The 16957-nt window shown below is 38.9% G+C and overlaps 1 protein-coding gene across 1 annotated transcript in view; it reads right to left on the bottom strand.

Moving 5' to 3' along the window:
- LOC116728708 (polypeptide N-acetylgalactosaminyltransferase 10) overlaps window positions 1-16957 on the bottom strand; it is a 97665-nt gene that overhangs the window by 49520 nt on the left and 31188 nt on the right. The window contains exons 2-4 of the mRNA XM_032576988.1: window positions 12443-12545; window positions 11593-11731; window positions 4578-4744 (exon numbers count right to left, since the gene is read on the bottom strand). Coding sequence (XP_032432879.1) covers window positions 4578-4744; window positions 11593-11731; window positions 12443-12545 — 409 coding nt within the window. The remainder of the gene's footprint in view (window positions 1-4577; window positions 4745-11592; window positions 11732-12442; window positions 12546-16957) is intronic.

The raw sequence follows: 16957 nt of genomic DNA, 5'->3' as shown, positions 1-16957 counted from the left end.
CAGTGCATAAAACATGAACATTCCTGCTAAAATTAAAGTACACAAATTTCCCATTCAATGATCGCATAGATCAGGATGCAAGTAGCAACTCTTTGAAACAATTTTAGAAACCTTATCAAATACACTAAAAAGATGCATACTGTAATTATAACAAAAAGTTATAAAACTAAGTAATCACCCGTTTCAACAGAATTCGTAAAAGGAGGTAGATCCACATTCTTCATAAACTAAACATTTTAAGCAGTACAAGTGCTGCTTAAAATGCACTTTATCAAAAAGCTCTGGAGAAAACACAATTACAAAGTGGAAAGAGGATGGCTTAAAGGGGCAGTGATATGTAAAATTCACTTTTTTGATTAAGTTATAATGTTATTATAACACAAAGTTTGCAACAGATAATGATCAAGGTGCCAGTCAAAGTTTGACATGGAAGACATTTTAGAGAAATTTGCAAAAACAAATATTTGAAAAGAAGAGTGGAGCAGAATTCTTTAAAACGATGTGAAAAACTGATGAAGTGAGAAAGAATGGTGGCACTACAAGCTGTTGAATTATGTTGTAGCTTTCACCCACAGATTCTCCCTTTTGCTGAGTCTTCATTTAGTAATTAATGACAGGGTGGAATCTATTGCGAGGACTTGAAGTTGGGTTTTAGTTACTACCAGATCATTTTTATTGTGTCCAGAAATTGAAAGCAGATGTATTTATACTAAATGACTTAAAATCCATTTGTATGTTTTTTTTTCTTAATCTTCTTTTTGTAAATACCAGCTCTCGTCATGTCCAGCTTTAAGAAGTTGTGTCTTAAATAATGCAGTACTCTCAGAGAACAAGAGCAGATCTAAACTGGGGAACTTTACAGCATCTATTAGCTGACGCATGTTCAGAGTTCAGCAACGGGGTAAGACTCATATCCTTCTTAGGAGACATAAGGAGGAGATCAAAACTACAGGTTCTGGTGCTGGTTTTATATCTGTGACTCAGTGTTCTGCCTGAATGAACAGCAACGCGGAGGTGAGCGTGGGCGAGCAGGAGTGAGGAAGGTAGCATGAGGTAAAGAGAGAGCAGGACGACATCACGTTAAGCCTGTAAGGTGTAAAATAACATTAAAATGGCTGCATTTATAGCTAATTTAACTTATAAATACTGCTGAAAGAAGAACTGCATATGAACATATACAAATCTTGAAATGATGGGTAATTTTTTTCTTACAGTTAGTTCACATAATTTCCATGGTGTGAGCTGATATCTGTCTGCAAAACAGAGGAGGAAAAACACTGAATTTTATGTCATTTTCAAGGAAATGATTTCAATCAAGTTCAGTAAAATGGAGCTTAATTTTCTCAACTTATTGCCCAAATTCCAAAGGCCAACAATAGTGAATGCATATGGTGTTTCCTCTGTAGGAGCACTGACTGAGTCGCCTGGTGTTTAATTCGTGTGTAGGCTCTGCCCACTCAGCTTAATAATGATGTGTATCTGCTTCTGCATATCACTCCCACAGTGATGCTGGAAACTCTCATCCACTTGAGAACTTAGTCCACCCACTTTCACCTTCACTCTGCCCATCAACCACTTCATGGTATGCTTTATTCAATCCAGTGTTTCCAAACCAATTCAAGTACATCTTCAACCTAGAAACACAGATTGATCCGCATCGATTAATCTTTTATGTTACGTGCTCTACAGCAAGGATTGAAACTTCTGCAGCATTTCTGACTACTTGTTAACAGCTCAGTCCAACACGGATAAATGAGCAACACAAATGAAAAAAAAAAAATGCTTTTGCTCCAATATGATTTTCTTTAAATTCACTGATTTTATATTTGTTCTCATCCATTTCATGCTGCTTCAGCTGCAGGGCAACAACTCAGAAGGTGTGATGGAAAAGACGAGGACCATTTCCTCTCAAGTTAAGAAGTAAGATGATGAAACAAAAGAGGAGAGAAGGAAGGAGCTTATGCTTTGTGAAGCTACTTATTTTACAATAAACTAATGCTAAAACACATATAAGCTCTAAATACAGTTTATCGGTTCAATTCTGGACCAAAATTGCAATATTTTGTAACATTTTCAGATGCTGAAGTTCGCTTTCACTGTGTCAAATAAACCAAACTCTTTGAAAAACCTGTTCATCCCCTCACCTGTGGTGGCGCTGCACCAAGAGCCACTGAAGAAAATGACACGAAAACCTTCTTCACAAAATGCATACAGAAATAAAATGGCATCAGATTTTAGAGGTTGCAAGATTTCTCTTTTGTCTTTGGCAAAACACCAAGAGCCATTTATCTCGCTAGAGCCAGACTTGTGCGTTTGTTTTGGCTATATTTACCCAGAATGCACTGTGCAATAGTTCCCTTCCTGCTTTTGGAGCGGTCTCCGGTCCACTTGGCGTTCACATATGTATTTGAATGGTACCAGAGTTCACTTCACCCAAACTGAGACCCACTTTTTAGGCAAAGCAAAGTTTGCTTTGTTTTGGTCTGTCTCATAGTCTGGAATGGAAATGCACTGGAATTCACCACAATAACATAAAAAAGCAGCCGAAGTTGGACAGAAAACTGATAGAATGCGATAAAGCCAGGGGAACTATTGATCAAAACCACTTTAAAATAATAAAAAGAATGTCTGTCTGGAAGAAAAGTGCAAAGAAATGAGAAATAAAATGTATAGGATCTGATGTGAACTTTGTGTCATGGCAAACATAAAGCCAATGTTGGTCTACTTCATTACGTCATGTCCCAGGCATGAGTCTCTGATGCTGAGTGTTTCCTTCCCCATAAGGAGAGCTACAGCTGAGCTAAGCAAGAACACAAACAAATATGAACCATCAGGTATCCTCAGAGTCAAATCTAAACAGATGCAATAATTATGATATTAATGTTCTGAAACACAGCTCTGCAGCAAGGCTATAATTACACAACATAATGCGGGAAGAGGTTACTAATTAGCCAGTCAGAAAATAAAACTTTGAAAAACATTGTTGTTATCCATGTGTCACTGGTGAGGCGACAAAACGAATGTGTCAATTAAAGACATGGGCCAGGGTACGATGAGCTAACGGATTTTCACACCATGATGATGGAAGTGACAGCACTGGAAAAACGAAACAGCAGCTAGCTGCTGAACTCATAATAAAAAGCCCTTTCCCACCCTCTCCCTGTATAACCCCAGTACATTATTTAATATCTAAGGTAATAGGAAAGAGGACAGGAAATTATGCATCCTGCAGTCTCCATGAAACGGGCCCATGATGAATATCTTGTTCTCACATCTACTCTGATAAAGCCACACTTGTTCCTAGATTTATTATGCAAGAGTTCAAAGCTGGAGCTTAACTCCAGAGTTCAAACCGATTAAGCTGCTGTCGTGAGACAAACTGTATTATTATTCTGCAGTAACCTCGCCAACAGCAGCAGGGTCACATCATCACTGTATGCTCCAGGTTCCACGCTGATAGTTTGTTTAAAAAATGAAAGTTAGAAAAGGTTAGCATATTTAAAAAACTGACAGATCATATCAGTTCAAAGAAAAGGTAGATGGTGCATTAGGAGCAGGTTCAAATAAAGTTTAGTACTTAAAGAAATGATTTGACTGTTATCAGAAAATAGCTAAGATATTAGCAGGTCAAAGCTCTTCTCAGTGCACTTTGTGCACATGTTGAGGTTGGGTACTAATCCAATACTTCACCTACTGGAGGTTTCATCAGTAGGTGTGGTAAAGAACTGGCACTGCAAACTTGTTCTCCTGACTATCCAATCTCTGTAGAGGGGTCTCCAATTCATTCTAGGAAACATTGCTTATTTGTGGATTTGTTTGTTGAGCACTTCTAAAATATTCAAACTAAAAGGCAGCATGGGAAAGCAAAATGCATAGATGCACTGCTGAAATTTCCAGCAATGGAATCAATATATACAGCGGACAGTATTTATCAAGCTTTAACTGCACTGTAAAATGTTTTCAAAAGCTTGACATTTCTTTGAGGTGGAAATAGCCTCACTGAAACCATACTTTTGTATTCAAAACCAAAATCTGAAAATTTTTCAAACATTTTTGTAGTCAATAATGAACTTCTACACATCACAAATCCTGAAAACAAGTAGCTTTCCAGCAAATGAAACAAGAAAGACTGACATGGGCATTCATTTTCATTTTGAGGGAAGATAAATAAATGTCTCACATCTCTGATGTTGTAAATATTCTGTGTATCCTAAACGAGACCTGCAGGACGAGTCTCAAAAGCTGTGACTCACCGGCACGTCTGTATGTTCCTGTTTAGTTTATGAAGTACACACACAAGTGTCTAGAGAATCCATTTGGTCCCCTGCAGAAACAAGCTGGTGCTTTTATTTCTGAGCAGATCATTATTTGTCTAACAGTCAACAGACTTGGCAAACAAATGACTCAGTGGTTTGTGTTGTGAGCATGAGCAGATGTCTGTATGCAAAGTAAGAGATATGAAAAAAGAAGACATGGTCCAGTAAAAATACAAACATTAGCGTCAGATCCCAACAATGGCAGCTGTGCTAATGAGAGTCTGTGTGGGCATGTCTGGGTGTTTTGCATTCCATGTGTACCTTTGTCGCTGAAGTCATCGACCAGGATGATTTCTGCGATCAGCTCTGGAGGAGAGCGGTTGAGTATGCTGTGAACGGTCCTCAGCAGAGACGACCAGCCCTCGTTATGAAACGGGATGATGATGCTGGTGTTGGGCAGCTTCTCTGAGTACAACTTCTTCTTGCAGCTGCAAACACACACAAAATATAGACACCGATGTGTATCATGTATCAAGACATTTTGTACAAATTCTTGGTTTTTAAGGACATGTAGACGGCAGTGGACAAGATTCATACGAAGATGCAGAATGTTCTGAACGTTGTGTTGCTGTCATGGTTGACATGACGCTTCAATGTCAAACAGGCCTGGGAACATATCTGTAGAGTGACTGACATGGATGGATGTGGTCCAAATCAGAAACTGTTCCAACTACCAAGGGATCCCATTTCTCAGTCCTGCCTCTACTTACCTATTTAAGAGTGTTTAACATCACATCTGTGACTGATTTCAGAATCTCCGATTCAGCATGGCTTTTGAAACGTGGGTTTAGTCCTGAGTTCTAGAACAGCAAACTATATTTTCACCCTTGCAGAATTGCTAAGGGAGTCACATTTTTCTGAGAAGATTTATGTCTGTTTCCTTCAAGGTATCTTGTGGGGTGTGGCATGTATGTACCAAGTGCCTGGGTTTGTTTAAGGTCTTTCCAGTCCGTGTATACACAAAGCAAAAGCTGTGTGCACATTCTAGGCAGTAGTTTAAGCTTGTTCTCAGGACTGGAGAGGTGTGCAGCTAGGTTTGAAGCGGCCAGGGTGAGAGTTAGTAAGTTTGAGGACAAAATTCTCCAATGGCAAAGGTTCCCTCTACGTTGAGGGTCAGTATGTGCTTCAAGCAAAAGAGTTCAAATATCTCAATATCTAGTTTATGAGTGGTGAAAGGATAGAGCGAGTGATGGATAGACTTGCTGGGGCACCGCTGCAGTCTGTCATAGCAAAGAAAAAGTTGAGGCACAAAGCTAGCTGGTGATTTACCAGTCCATATTCTGTCCAACCTCTGGATTATGAGATATGGGTAATTAGCAGAAAAACAAGATGCCAGATACAATCGGCTTCCTCCAAAAAGTGTCTGATCTCAGCTTTACAGAGAGGATGACCGAGCTACTCTTGGATGACAGAACCTAAGCTAGTGCTTCTCCACAGGGAAAAGAGTTGACTGTGTACAGAGCTTTAAGCCTGAGACCGGTGTTTATTAGTTGTAAACAAAATTCAGGTAGAAATGCTTGAAATAAATCATGCTTTGTGTAATAAATCCATGAGCTTCATTGTTGAAATAAATAAAACACATTTATTTGGTGATAATATTTTATCCATTTGTAGTATTACATAGCATCACTTCAGAAGGAAGGCTCATTTGAATGGCCATATTTAAAACTCCAGAGGTCGTTTTTCACTTTTTGACAATTTGATTTGAAACCAAAGCAAAAAACATCCGAGCTTCAAGATTAGCAAAGAAACAAGAACTCACATTTGGCCGTAACATCTAATGCTCCAACGCAATGAAGTAGAGCCACGTCTTTTCCAGCAAAAAAATGTCTTACACACTCCTCTTGCTTTGACTTCAACAGCTAAATACTTGGACGCGTGGCCAACACAAACTATATGACTGGTTTTTCCTCCACTGCCATTCCAAAACTTCTGTTTGCTAATTGCTCCGGCTGATACTCAGCCAGAGAAATCCAGCTCAATGGGAGAAATCCCAGACAGAGCACTGAAGGGAGATGACAATAGAGTGGAATTGCATAGGAAGGCAATGGTCAGACTATAATAACCGTGTTGGACACAACATTTCCATGTCATTACTACTTTTTATATTATTTTTTAGGTCATTATTGCCATATTTGAAATGCTAATTGACAGAGAAAAAGAAGCCTTCTCCTTCCCGTGACACTGGCCTTTACCTAATTGTATAGCTGTGCTCTGCAGCAGTCCAACCTGAACAATGTGTTGCTCTTTTAATAGGATGTAATGAAGCATACCACCTGCTGCTTTGCCCTTCAGTTACTTTCTCTTTTCTCTTCCCTCTCTGTACGCTCTCTGTGAGATCAGAAGGGGAATCTGCAGAGACTGTAATTACCTCGGAGGCTCTCAGGCCGGTCTGGCTCTCGCTGCGTCTCCCCATCGCATCATTCTTGTAGCGAGCGCGAGCGAGACAAGTGAATGAAAGCTGCAGGAAGGACCCTGGCCCGCGGAGAACCCAGGTGGCACACGGTTGTCAGACACCTGTCACTCTCCTGTCACTTCGACTGGTCTAACTGATGCCAACATCCAGATTGTCGGTCCAACAAGCTGACAATACGTGGTTCTGTTGAAAAGATTTAAGCCCCAAACCATTTCTGTTGAGCCTGATTGTCATTTAGATCTTGCCAGGACAGACAAAGCAAAAACCACTCTTTAGAGAGTGATGACATGTCGTGGCACAAGACTGTTTCACAAAGTGAAAATGTTAAAATTCCACCAAAATGAAGGCATATTTTTTGCCAAGATGTTTAAGCGTTTACTGAATATCTTTCAGTCACGCTTTTCAGAGTTTTACTGCAGTAAAATAAATTAAAAAATTAAAACCGCTTAGTCCACCTTGAGTTTGCAAAGTTGAACTGCAATTTTTTGACAGCTGCACCGTGGGAGCAATAACGGGATCTGTTTGATAGAGTGCACTTCAGTGACGCCACCCTGGTGGAGACTGCGGCGCGTGGGATGGAAAGCATGTTTGATGTAAAAAAGGATCCACATAAGGTCACAGGATGTGGGAGATTTATAAATCTGAGGGATAAAAATGAGAGAGAGCATAAAACGTAAAGAGGGGACCTTGAGAGTGGAAGCGTTTAAAACTGCTTTCCACATGAAAGTGACAGTGGAAGTCAGGAAGAAGCACCTGTCAGGCAGAGGAAGGCGCTGAAGGCTGATCTGAGACGAAGTGGGTCAGGAGATGTTTAGACGGCTGTATTTATAATATTTCTGGTCTATTTTTTTAGGACTTCTCTTCTGATAAGTCACAGGTCTGTGGGAACAAACTCACCTGTCTGCACTGCAATCACATGTCCATATGGTCTCTAAGCAGGATCGGTTTTTAAATGCATCACCCTGCTGGGGTTTGGAAGAGCTTACTGTGAATGAGAGCTGCAGTTAAAATGGGCTGCCGGCAACAATCTGCCACTTTTCATTTGGAACTGCTAATTTATCTGGACTGATTGTATCCTGACAGGCCCTGATCAGTGATTGCCTGTCGGTAAACTAAATATTTTTTTCTGATTAGTAAACGTACCTTATAGAAATGTCAGGAGGTCACACTGACAGTAAATGTTGTCCTTCAACAACTCTGTGTTGAAGGAGGAAGCCTCAAACTTAGCCACATTAAGACGTTTAAAAACAAAGTAAGGGAAAGCTGGTGAACATTTAGAAAAATATATGTTAATTCTATGGAGGCATAAAGTGCTGTCTAAACATTCAGTCAAACATATCACAACAAGGTGATCAGTTATATGTTTTCAGGTTAATGTTATCAGTCGTGGAAGATGGTGGATTGGCTAATGTTTAAAGTCATGTGGAAATCTCAAAGTTATGGAACTGATCTACTAACCACAGTTAAAACACACAGACACTGAGTAAGCACTAATGTTCATATATTAATCCATCCTTTATCTTCTGCCTAATCAGGGAAAATAATTGCCTCGTGTGTGAGCAGCACAATATTTTTTACTCATTCATTTGTTTTTATTTAACCAGGTTAGTTAATAAGGAAATTTTCTTATTTACAGTAACGGCATGGCGTTATAAGGAAAACAAATAAATAAGACATGCACTACTTTCAACCAAGACTGGAATTATAAAACTTCTATATTTCCAATAGATGCATCTTTTTTCTGATTGCCTGCCCTTGTTGCTCCTTTACAATAAATGTATTTTACACTCAGACACTTGTGTTTAATAGCATACCTTTTTTTTTTTTTTTTTAGAAAATCAACAACAACCTGCACTAACTGAACTAAGAGTGTTTATGTTTTCAATACAATGGATAACTTCAGCAGGTGATTAATTTCTCCCCTCTCTGGTAGATGGAGTGCCAATCTGTAAAATAAACTGCTGTGGTCTTTGGCTGGAATGAAAACCTGCAGACGTTTGGCCCTCCGTGGCCCATTTCAGCCCTGATTCAGATAAAACTGCACACACCGGCCCAAGGTGTAATTATTTTTGTTGAGAAATGACTATTTTTTTGTGTTCCTGGGGTAAAGTGAGGTGTGCATCTTAAAAAGAGGTGGGTTCTTTTGTGCTGTCACCATTTTACAGGCTGATATGGCAGATTAAGATAAGGTGGAAATCATTAACAAGACCACATCTGTTGGAAAGCCGAATTTTTACATCTTCAGCAAAATTAAATGTGAACAAAAACATTGGTTAAAAAAAAAAAAAAAACTTCTGAAAATTGGTTCTTTTTATCCAGAAAGAGAGGAAGCTTTGTTATTTGGGACAACATTTAATGGTTTGTGTTTGATTTTCACTGTAAATGTTTAATGAAACATGTTAATTTTAAATTTAAATTTCAGGTTGAATAAAAAGCTCTGTAATAGTTCTTTCAGAAAAATTCAATTCAGAGTTTCGTAAAAGTCCAAACATCCAAGATTAATTTACATCTGCAAACATCTAATAGCTAGAAGTCACACTGCAGCACCAAGTCAGGCTCCAGATATTTTGGGACAAATTTCACAGCTCATAGACAAAGTGCTATGAAAATGACCCAAAATAACGCTACTTAATCTAATGCTACAGCAATGCTCGGTTTACACCGGTGAAATTTCATTATATTGCCTACAGTAATTTATTATGGTCTGGAACAGAAGCTCACTCCAGTTCAAACCAAGACATGTTTCCATTGAAATAACGTGTGCTAAATCGTCTGGTATTTGTAACATAAATAGTTGTACAATTGCTACCTTTTGCAAAAGTGACAGAGGTTAATGTATGAATGGGTTCTCTTCACACACTTCAGAGTTTTTGCCACTAGTGCCAATAAATATTTAAAAAATATATTTAAAGTTTCAAGATGCTAAAATTTTGTTTATCAATTTAATGCATCATTACCTCCAGTCGTGTGGAGTTCTGCACAGCTTCCACCCCTATTGAATAACAAATAAAGGAGGCAAATTCTACTAAACATTTCTCACTGTAGGACAAAAATACCCATTTTCTTAAAGGCCAAACATACTAATGTCTTCACTACAAAAAGGAGCAAAACTGGAAAAACTACAAGCTGCACAAGTTACTATGTCTGCCGGTAAAATTAACAGCTTACAGGTTTTAACCTATAACGCCATAGATACAAGTTAAAGCCTGTACTTATCAAGCTTTAAATATATGATAGAAACATTTTCTTTTCCACTTTAAAGTCTGACCTGCTGTTAAGATTTTGACCAATTTCAAAATTCATTCTAACCTCTGTCACACATACAAAGTCATCTGATTAATTTTCTTCAAACTACCCTATTAAATGTAATGAACACAGAGAGTGAAATAAAATGTGTTATAGGTTATTTATTAGTAGTAGTAGGTTTGAATCGACACCATATTCCAAATTATTATGCAAGTGACATTTACTCAGATTTTCTTAAATGGTCAATGCAAATGATGGTCAGTATAATTTTCAAGTCATGAACTATTACAGTATAACTCAAATTTTACTGAACAAAGCTCCCCATGAGAACAGTACTTTTTTTCAAAAATAAAAAAATGAACTGTTCCAAATTATTATGCACAGCAGATTTTCTATTTTCAATCAAAAACATCTTGACAGACAGAGTTCCATAGGACCCTTCTTTGATAGCACCTGCACAATTCTTGCATCCATTGAACTTGTGAGTTTTTTGGAGTTTCTGCTTGAATTTCTTTGCAGGATGTCAGAATATCTTCCCAGAGCTGCTGGTTTGATATGAACTGCATTCCACCCTCAGATCTTCTGCTTGAGGAAACTCCAAAGGTTCTCAATAGGGTTGAGGTCAGAGGAGGATGGTGACCACACCATGAGTTTCTCCCCTTTTATGCCCATAGCAGCCAATGACACAGTGGTATTCCTTTCAACATTGAGATGGTGGATTGTCATGCATGAAGCTGATTTTGCTACAAAAGGTACGGCTCTTCTTTTTGAAACATGAAAGAAAGTGATCAGTCAGAAAGTCCATATACTTTGCTGAGGTCATTTTCACACCTTCAGGGACTCTGAAGGGGCCGACCAATGATTCTCTCCTCAAAAAATGACTCCACCACTTCCTTGCTGATGTCACAGCTGTGTTGGGATGTGGTGACCATCCACCACCAATCCACTACTGCGTCCATCTGGACCATCCAGGGTTGCACAGAAGTCATCAGTGAACAAGTCTGTTTGAAAATTAATCTTCATGTACGGCTGGGCCCACTGCCACCGTTTCTGCTTGTCAGCTCTGGTTAGCGGTGGCTGAATAGTAGGTTGATGCACCACAAGCCTCTGGAGGATCCTCCACCTTGAGGTTCCAGAGGCTCCAGCAGCTTCAAATAACTGTTTGCTGCTTTGTAAGAGCATTTTAACAGCTGCTCTCTTAACCTGATGAATTTGTCTATCAGAAACCTTCCTCATTTTGTACAAACCCATCTTTGTTCTGAATCAGCCACAAATCTCTTCATAGTACGATAACGCTTCAGTTTTTGTTAAATATCTAATGTTTTTATACCTTGTCATTCGGCACTACACTATCTGATGATTTTCATCAGCAGAGATCCTTTCTCTTTCCCATATTGCTTGAAACCTGTGGCCTGCTTAATAATGTGGAACATCCTTCTTAAGTAGATTTCCTTTAATTGAGCTCACCAGACAAACTAATCAACCCAGCTCTTTGAAACCCCAGTGCCTTGCAAACTATGATAAGAAAATCTGATTGGAAGCAACATTTGTTCACAGCTTTTTGCACAAGAAAAGTTGTAAACTTTCTTTTGACTACGCTGGTGCTCAACTCACTTGGGATGCCGTATGTCGGGAACAGAGCGATTCAGGGAGATCCTGTCGCTGACATAGATGTTGAAGCCGTTCTCCCTGTAGGCCTGGTCCACCCTGTCAGCATCCGTCAGCGGGAACGGCTTTCCCTGCTCACCGTTTCCTAAAACATGTGCACACACCGTCACGTCATGAACACAATGGCAGATAAAACCCTCAAACTGCAGTTGTTGCTGTTTTCTTTCCTTTAGGCAGAAAAGAAATTGAACATCATGACAAAAAGGGCCGTTTTATTATTCTCAAAAGTTATTGGAGCTACTTTTTTGTTCCTCAAAGGGTAAACAAAGATAAGGTCAAACGGTATGTCTTGTGTGACTGTGTTGATGAAAAAAGCTTTATAAAAGGAAGTTTCCCCAAAGATGAAGACAGGTTCCAAAATTTAGGGACCATTTAAAACCTACAGGACAACAAAGAAATGCAAAAAAGGTAACAGCATTAGATTAAATACTTTTGGAGTCAGGAGTAAAGATACTTGCGTGGGAAACTGATTTTGTCTACCACCACAAAGGTCTAAAAATCGTTTAGTGTCACATTTTTCCCTGCCATTAGAGAGGCTGACAAATACATTAAAACGTATGACTTTTCAGGCAAAAACAATAATCAGAGATTCTGGATGCCCAGAGACCTTAATCAAGCCAAGTCATCTCAGCTCATTCACAAACTGATATCCCTGGAGTAGTAAATTACACCCAGTTGATGACTGTGGTTAATGGTGTAAACTATATTTTGACATTAGATTTACATCACAGAAAAAACAGGACATGGTGTGCATAAGAGAAACATGAGGAGGGACCAAGAGATGGTTTGAACCAACCAGATCGAGTGGCATCTCTTCTGATCGTCTCATAGTCATGCCAGTCTTTCCGTCGTACACCATCGCGTCCCACTCTGGCGTCCTTCCCCACCCTGTTCACCCCCTGCAAAGAAAAGTACTCACAATTAGGGCTGATAGGTGTCAAATAACCAAATAACTTGGCTGTAAAATGTCTGGAGGGAATCTATTTGATTCAATACTTTGCATTTAATCCATGGAACTTGGTTACAGCTGTAGCAACAAGTTTCACAGGGAGGAAATACTACCACAATGTATGTTACTTGAAAATTAAATGCAATGAATTATGAATGAAGGTATTGAAGAAGAAGTTAAACACAGATATTGAATGTTGGGAGAATGTTTCTACAGCCAGAAAACCAAAGCATTTCTGACTGAAAAAGAAGTTCTTGTGGACATAATCAGTCTTCAGAACAAGCCAACCGAGCATCTCAATTAATCACTCTTGCTTTGGTTATAAGGTTATAACAATGTCAACAAAACAGTAATGCAACTCAGCATGTTTGCAAGAATACTGAATCCTGCTTTCATGATATTGAGATCTTGCAAAATAAATCTTGAGCTTTAATTTAACATGACAGGGTTATTAACACACGTGGTTTTAAAATGAAGATTTTTTTTATTATTATTTCCCAAAAAAGTTCAACCAAAGCAATAGTCTGTTCCAAATTAATCACAAAAACTTTTTTTTTAAAAAATCATCAAAATGGAGTTTGAGGGACGGGGTTTTAAAATGAACTAAATGTTCTCTGGTTTTACAACCACGCCACACACTCAATGAGATTTATCTTCCCTTGATCCTAAGTCACTATCTGTTTCAGCTACGTTATTTCTCCAAGGCTTCAGCACTCACTATCTAACAGTGCTCTGCTGAGAGTTCATCCACAGAAAGCACACTCTTCTATTTCATGCTTGACAACCCTGTGAGGGGAATATCAATGCTGCGACAATCAACTCTGTTGAGGCTTTCTATACACAACCACACACATACAGAGATACGTCGCAGCTCGGCACACAAAGACGAAAGCTGTTACTTCTTTCACTCGCTCATTCCACACGCAGAGTGCTTTTCAGTGATTCTGTGTCATGATTACCGGATCACAAGACAATGGAGAAATAATTAGCTCAAAAAGGAGGGGGGCAGCAATTAGTCAAACACTTTAAGTGCATGTGACATCACGGAGTGCATGACATACAGTGAATTAATAATCCAAATGCAGAATTGGTGGAACAGGACACTGAATAGCAAAGTAATGGTATAACTGAGAGCTTGCAAGGTTTTTAGACAGACTTTATGTATGACTATTGTTTCTTTGTAGAACATCAGGACAAATCTATCTAAGCATAAAAAAAACGTAGTAAAAATTAGACAGTTATATTTTGTTCCTACTTATTACATTATGTCATTTAGTAAAAACTAATTTGGGAGAACAAAAAAAAAAATCACTGTGGGGTTCCTCAAGGCTCTGTTCTCGGTCTTCTTTCATTTAACATCTCACACAGTTTGCATGCTGATGTCAACATGTTTATTTATGTGTAAAATGTTTTTGTGCCAACCTAAACTTTTTCCAGGTCACCCCAGTGAAAATTTGTACATACATACGTACATACACAGCTCACATACTTTAAAATGTTTTTTTCTTAGTTTTATGAATGCCTTGTGTGTGACTCGAGTTATATAAATAAACTTTCTTCACCTTGCTGGACAATCTTTAATTTGAAGTTTGGCAAGAGTTCACTGTAGCAAAAATGTAATTAAAATGTATCATGACCATTTATTTCTGTGTAGTGCAACAAGTGAATGAAGTCTGATAAAGAATGGCACTCACCTATGGAAATTTATCCATGTCATTATAGGTTGGTTTTGTTATGAAACCTGATCAGGCACCCAGTGGACCTGATTGATTGCTGATTACTGCAAACCAGAACAACTGAAAAAAACATTGGATCATGCTGGTACCTCTGCAGGCTTGTACAGTAGACATGATGGGTTTTTCAAGAGCCTTCTATCAGTCTTTAAAGGGTTACAGAGCCAGTTTGGGTTAAGTATGATGTGGATACCTATAATGTATCTGTAATCGCTGCAGTTTTCTTCCAAAGTAAAGCTTGTGCCGTCTGCTTGGCAAAATGCAGGTGGCGACTTCTTTCCTCTGGCATTGCGATTTATGCTACTGCTGACATTAAAAGTAGCTTATTAGCCCACATTATCCTGACTCTTCCAATGAAAGCTTTGACGTGCACTCGCTCAATCCTCCCTTTATGCAATATCCAACTGTCTAAGTCGAAAGGACATATTAAAAAGCTCCAGGCTGCTTGCACAATGAACAAAAAGCTTCCTAATATAGAATGATGGTGTGAAGGAGCTTCATATAGTAACCCCTGCTACTCTACTCCCAATTTCCTTCTTTCTATCCAACCCTCCCTTAATTTGACCTCGTATTTTCTTACTCCATCGCAAGCAGACACCCTCGGTGTGTCACATAAGGGTCTGACAAGCAGCAGGAGTCCATCTGAGCAAATTTATACTAAAGAGAAGCAAGAGCGTGCCGCCCCATTTCCTCCTGATTAAAATTTCATCGCACGTCGCCATGATATTCCTCCGGGGCGTTTTGCGCTGCTCGACAAGACCTTGAAAAACAAGACAAGGAGAGGTGGGGGTGGACTTCTCAGCTAATGCGTGCACATGTTTGGTTTCGTGGAAGTAGAATGTGGGCGGGTACTGAGACCAAAGACAGAAATTGAGACAGACAGTGAAAGGTTGAGCGTGAAAAAGAATCACATAGAAAAACAATTGCAAACTCAATAATGCCACCATAAAACAGGAAGACTTTCTAAAATCCATTTAAACATTAGAACACTCGGGTCAGAAAGAGAAACTTTGCATGAATCATGGATGAAACACATAATCTGGAACATCACTAGTTTAGTACAGATTCCAATCTTAACCCAACTTTATTTAAATTACTTTGACCATAAACTTCTCTCATTATCAACAACTGAAAGGTCTCATTTCTGAAAATGTAAAAAATAGTGTCTAATCATATGGCAGTAGGGCTGTTGTAAACAAATATTTTAGTAATCGAGTAATCTATTGATTATTCTTATGATTAATCGAGTAATCGGATAAAATAAGAAGATTAAATAAAACATTGGTAAATCTCACATAACAGCAGAGTTAATATCAGATATCAACATCAATCCAATTTTTCACATTTGAGCTTCCTCAACAACTTTTCTGTAGTTTAGAAAATTAACCTGAAACAATAATAGCTCACTTTCTAAGTTAACCTGAAGAAAAGTTATACAAAAATCAGAAATTATATTCAATTCAATAATAAAGAGGCAGGCTCACAAATACGCTTAGAAATAAAATGTCTATACTCCAGCTTTTCGTTTATGTATTCATCTCCAGTCAGTTTAATAGATGAACTCTCCATTTTATAGCTTTTGTGTTCATGTTAGCAATGGGATTTGACTCCTTCTTTCGTCGCACACAGAAACTCATCTACCAGCTACGTGCCGTCACAATGCGCTCCGCCACACATTTGTTTATTTATGTTTGTTTTTTTTTAATGGAAGATGGACCTTTCCCCCACCAACACAAATAAATTGCGTTTAAAACATAGTTTTACTACATGTTTTTTTGACTCTAGCCATGAGTTATTAACGATGTGAATGTGATAAACTTTTGGAAGATGGAGTTAAATTCATCTCATCCAGATCTCAGTAAGTGAGTCTGCCAACAGACTCACAAAGCCCCACCAGCCCAGATGAGCCTCTGAAACTGAGCTGAAAACAAGGCCAAGCACAATCATCTGTTTCTCTGCTGCACCACACAACGGAGAATTGCCTTCCCCTACTCTGCAAGTCGCTATCATCACAAAGCTAAGGCTCCAGGCTGACACAGACTCATTCCACTGTGGGCACTTTTCCGCTCTGTTAATATTCAAGACGCAGCAGAAAAACACTGATAGGACACTGAAGGAGTGACAACGCGATCCTCAGTGGCTGTGTTGTCTCCATTCAACATTCTCAGAGCAACTGATGGGAATGTAAAGTCTTTAAAGTGACACACAAAAAAGAATACAATAATGCACACACTGCAGGTTGGAACGGAAGCTCAGAGAGCCCAAAAGTATAGGAGCATATCTCCTGTCAGAAGGCAGCATGAGGCCTCGTTAAATTTAATGTAGCCTTTTAGTGGTCTACTTAACTGATGACAAAAGGCCACATATCAGTCAGTGTTTGCATATAGTTTCATAAAAAGAGACTTATAGTTTCAGTCCACACATTTCTGAGCATATTTGCACAGGATATGGACACACACATTGTCAATCTGAGATAACATTAGTTCTGTCCAAACTGCCACCATCAAAGCACATCAACGTCTCACACCGGATGGCTCAACACAAGCCATGCTGATGGTTTCCTCCCTTCATTGACACAATGGCGAAAGGAGCATTCAGGTTGTCCTGTTCAGCAAGTGAAGTCTAACAT

This window comes from Xiphophorus hellerii, chromosome 11 (assembly GCF_003331165.1).
Source record: "Xiphophorus hellerii strain 12219 chromosome 11, Xiphophorus_hellerii-4.1, whole genome shotgun sequence".
Taxonomy (NCBI): domain Eukaryota; kingdom Metazoa; phylum Chordata; class Actinopteri; order Cyprinodontiformes; family Poeciliidae; genus Xiphophorus; species Xiphophorus hellerii.
Note: the sequence above shows the minus strand (reverse complement) of the source record. Positions and strands in the feature narration are given on the sequence as shown.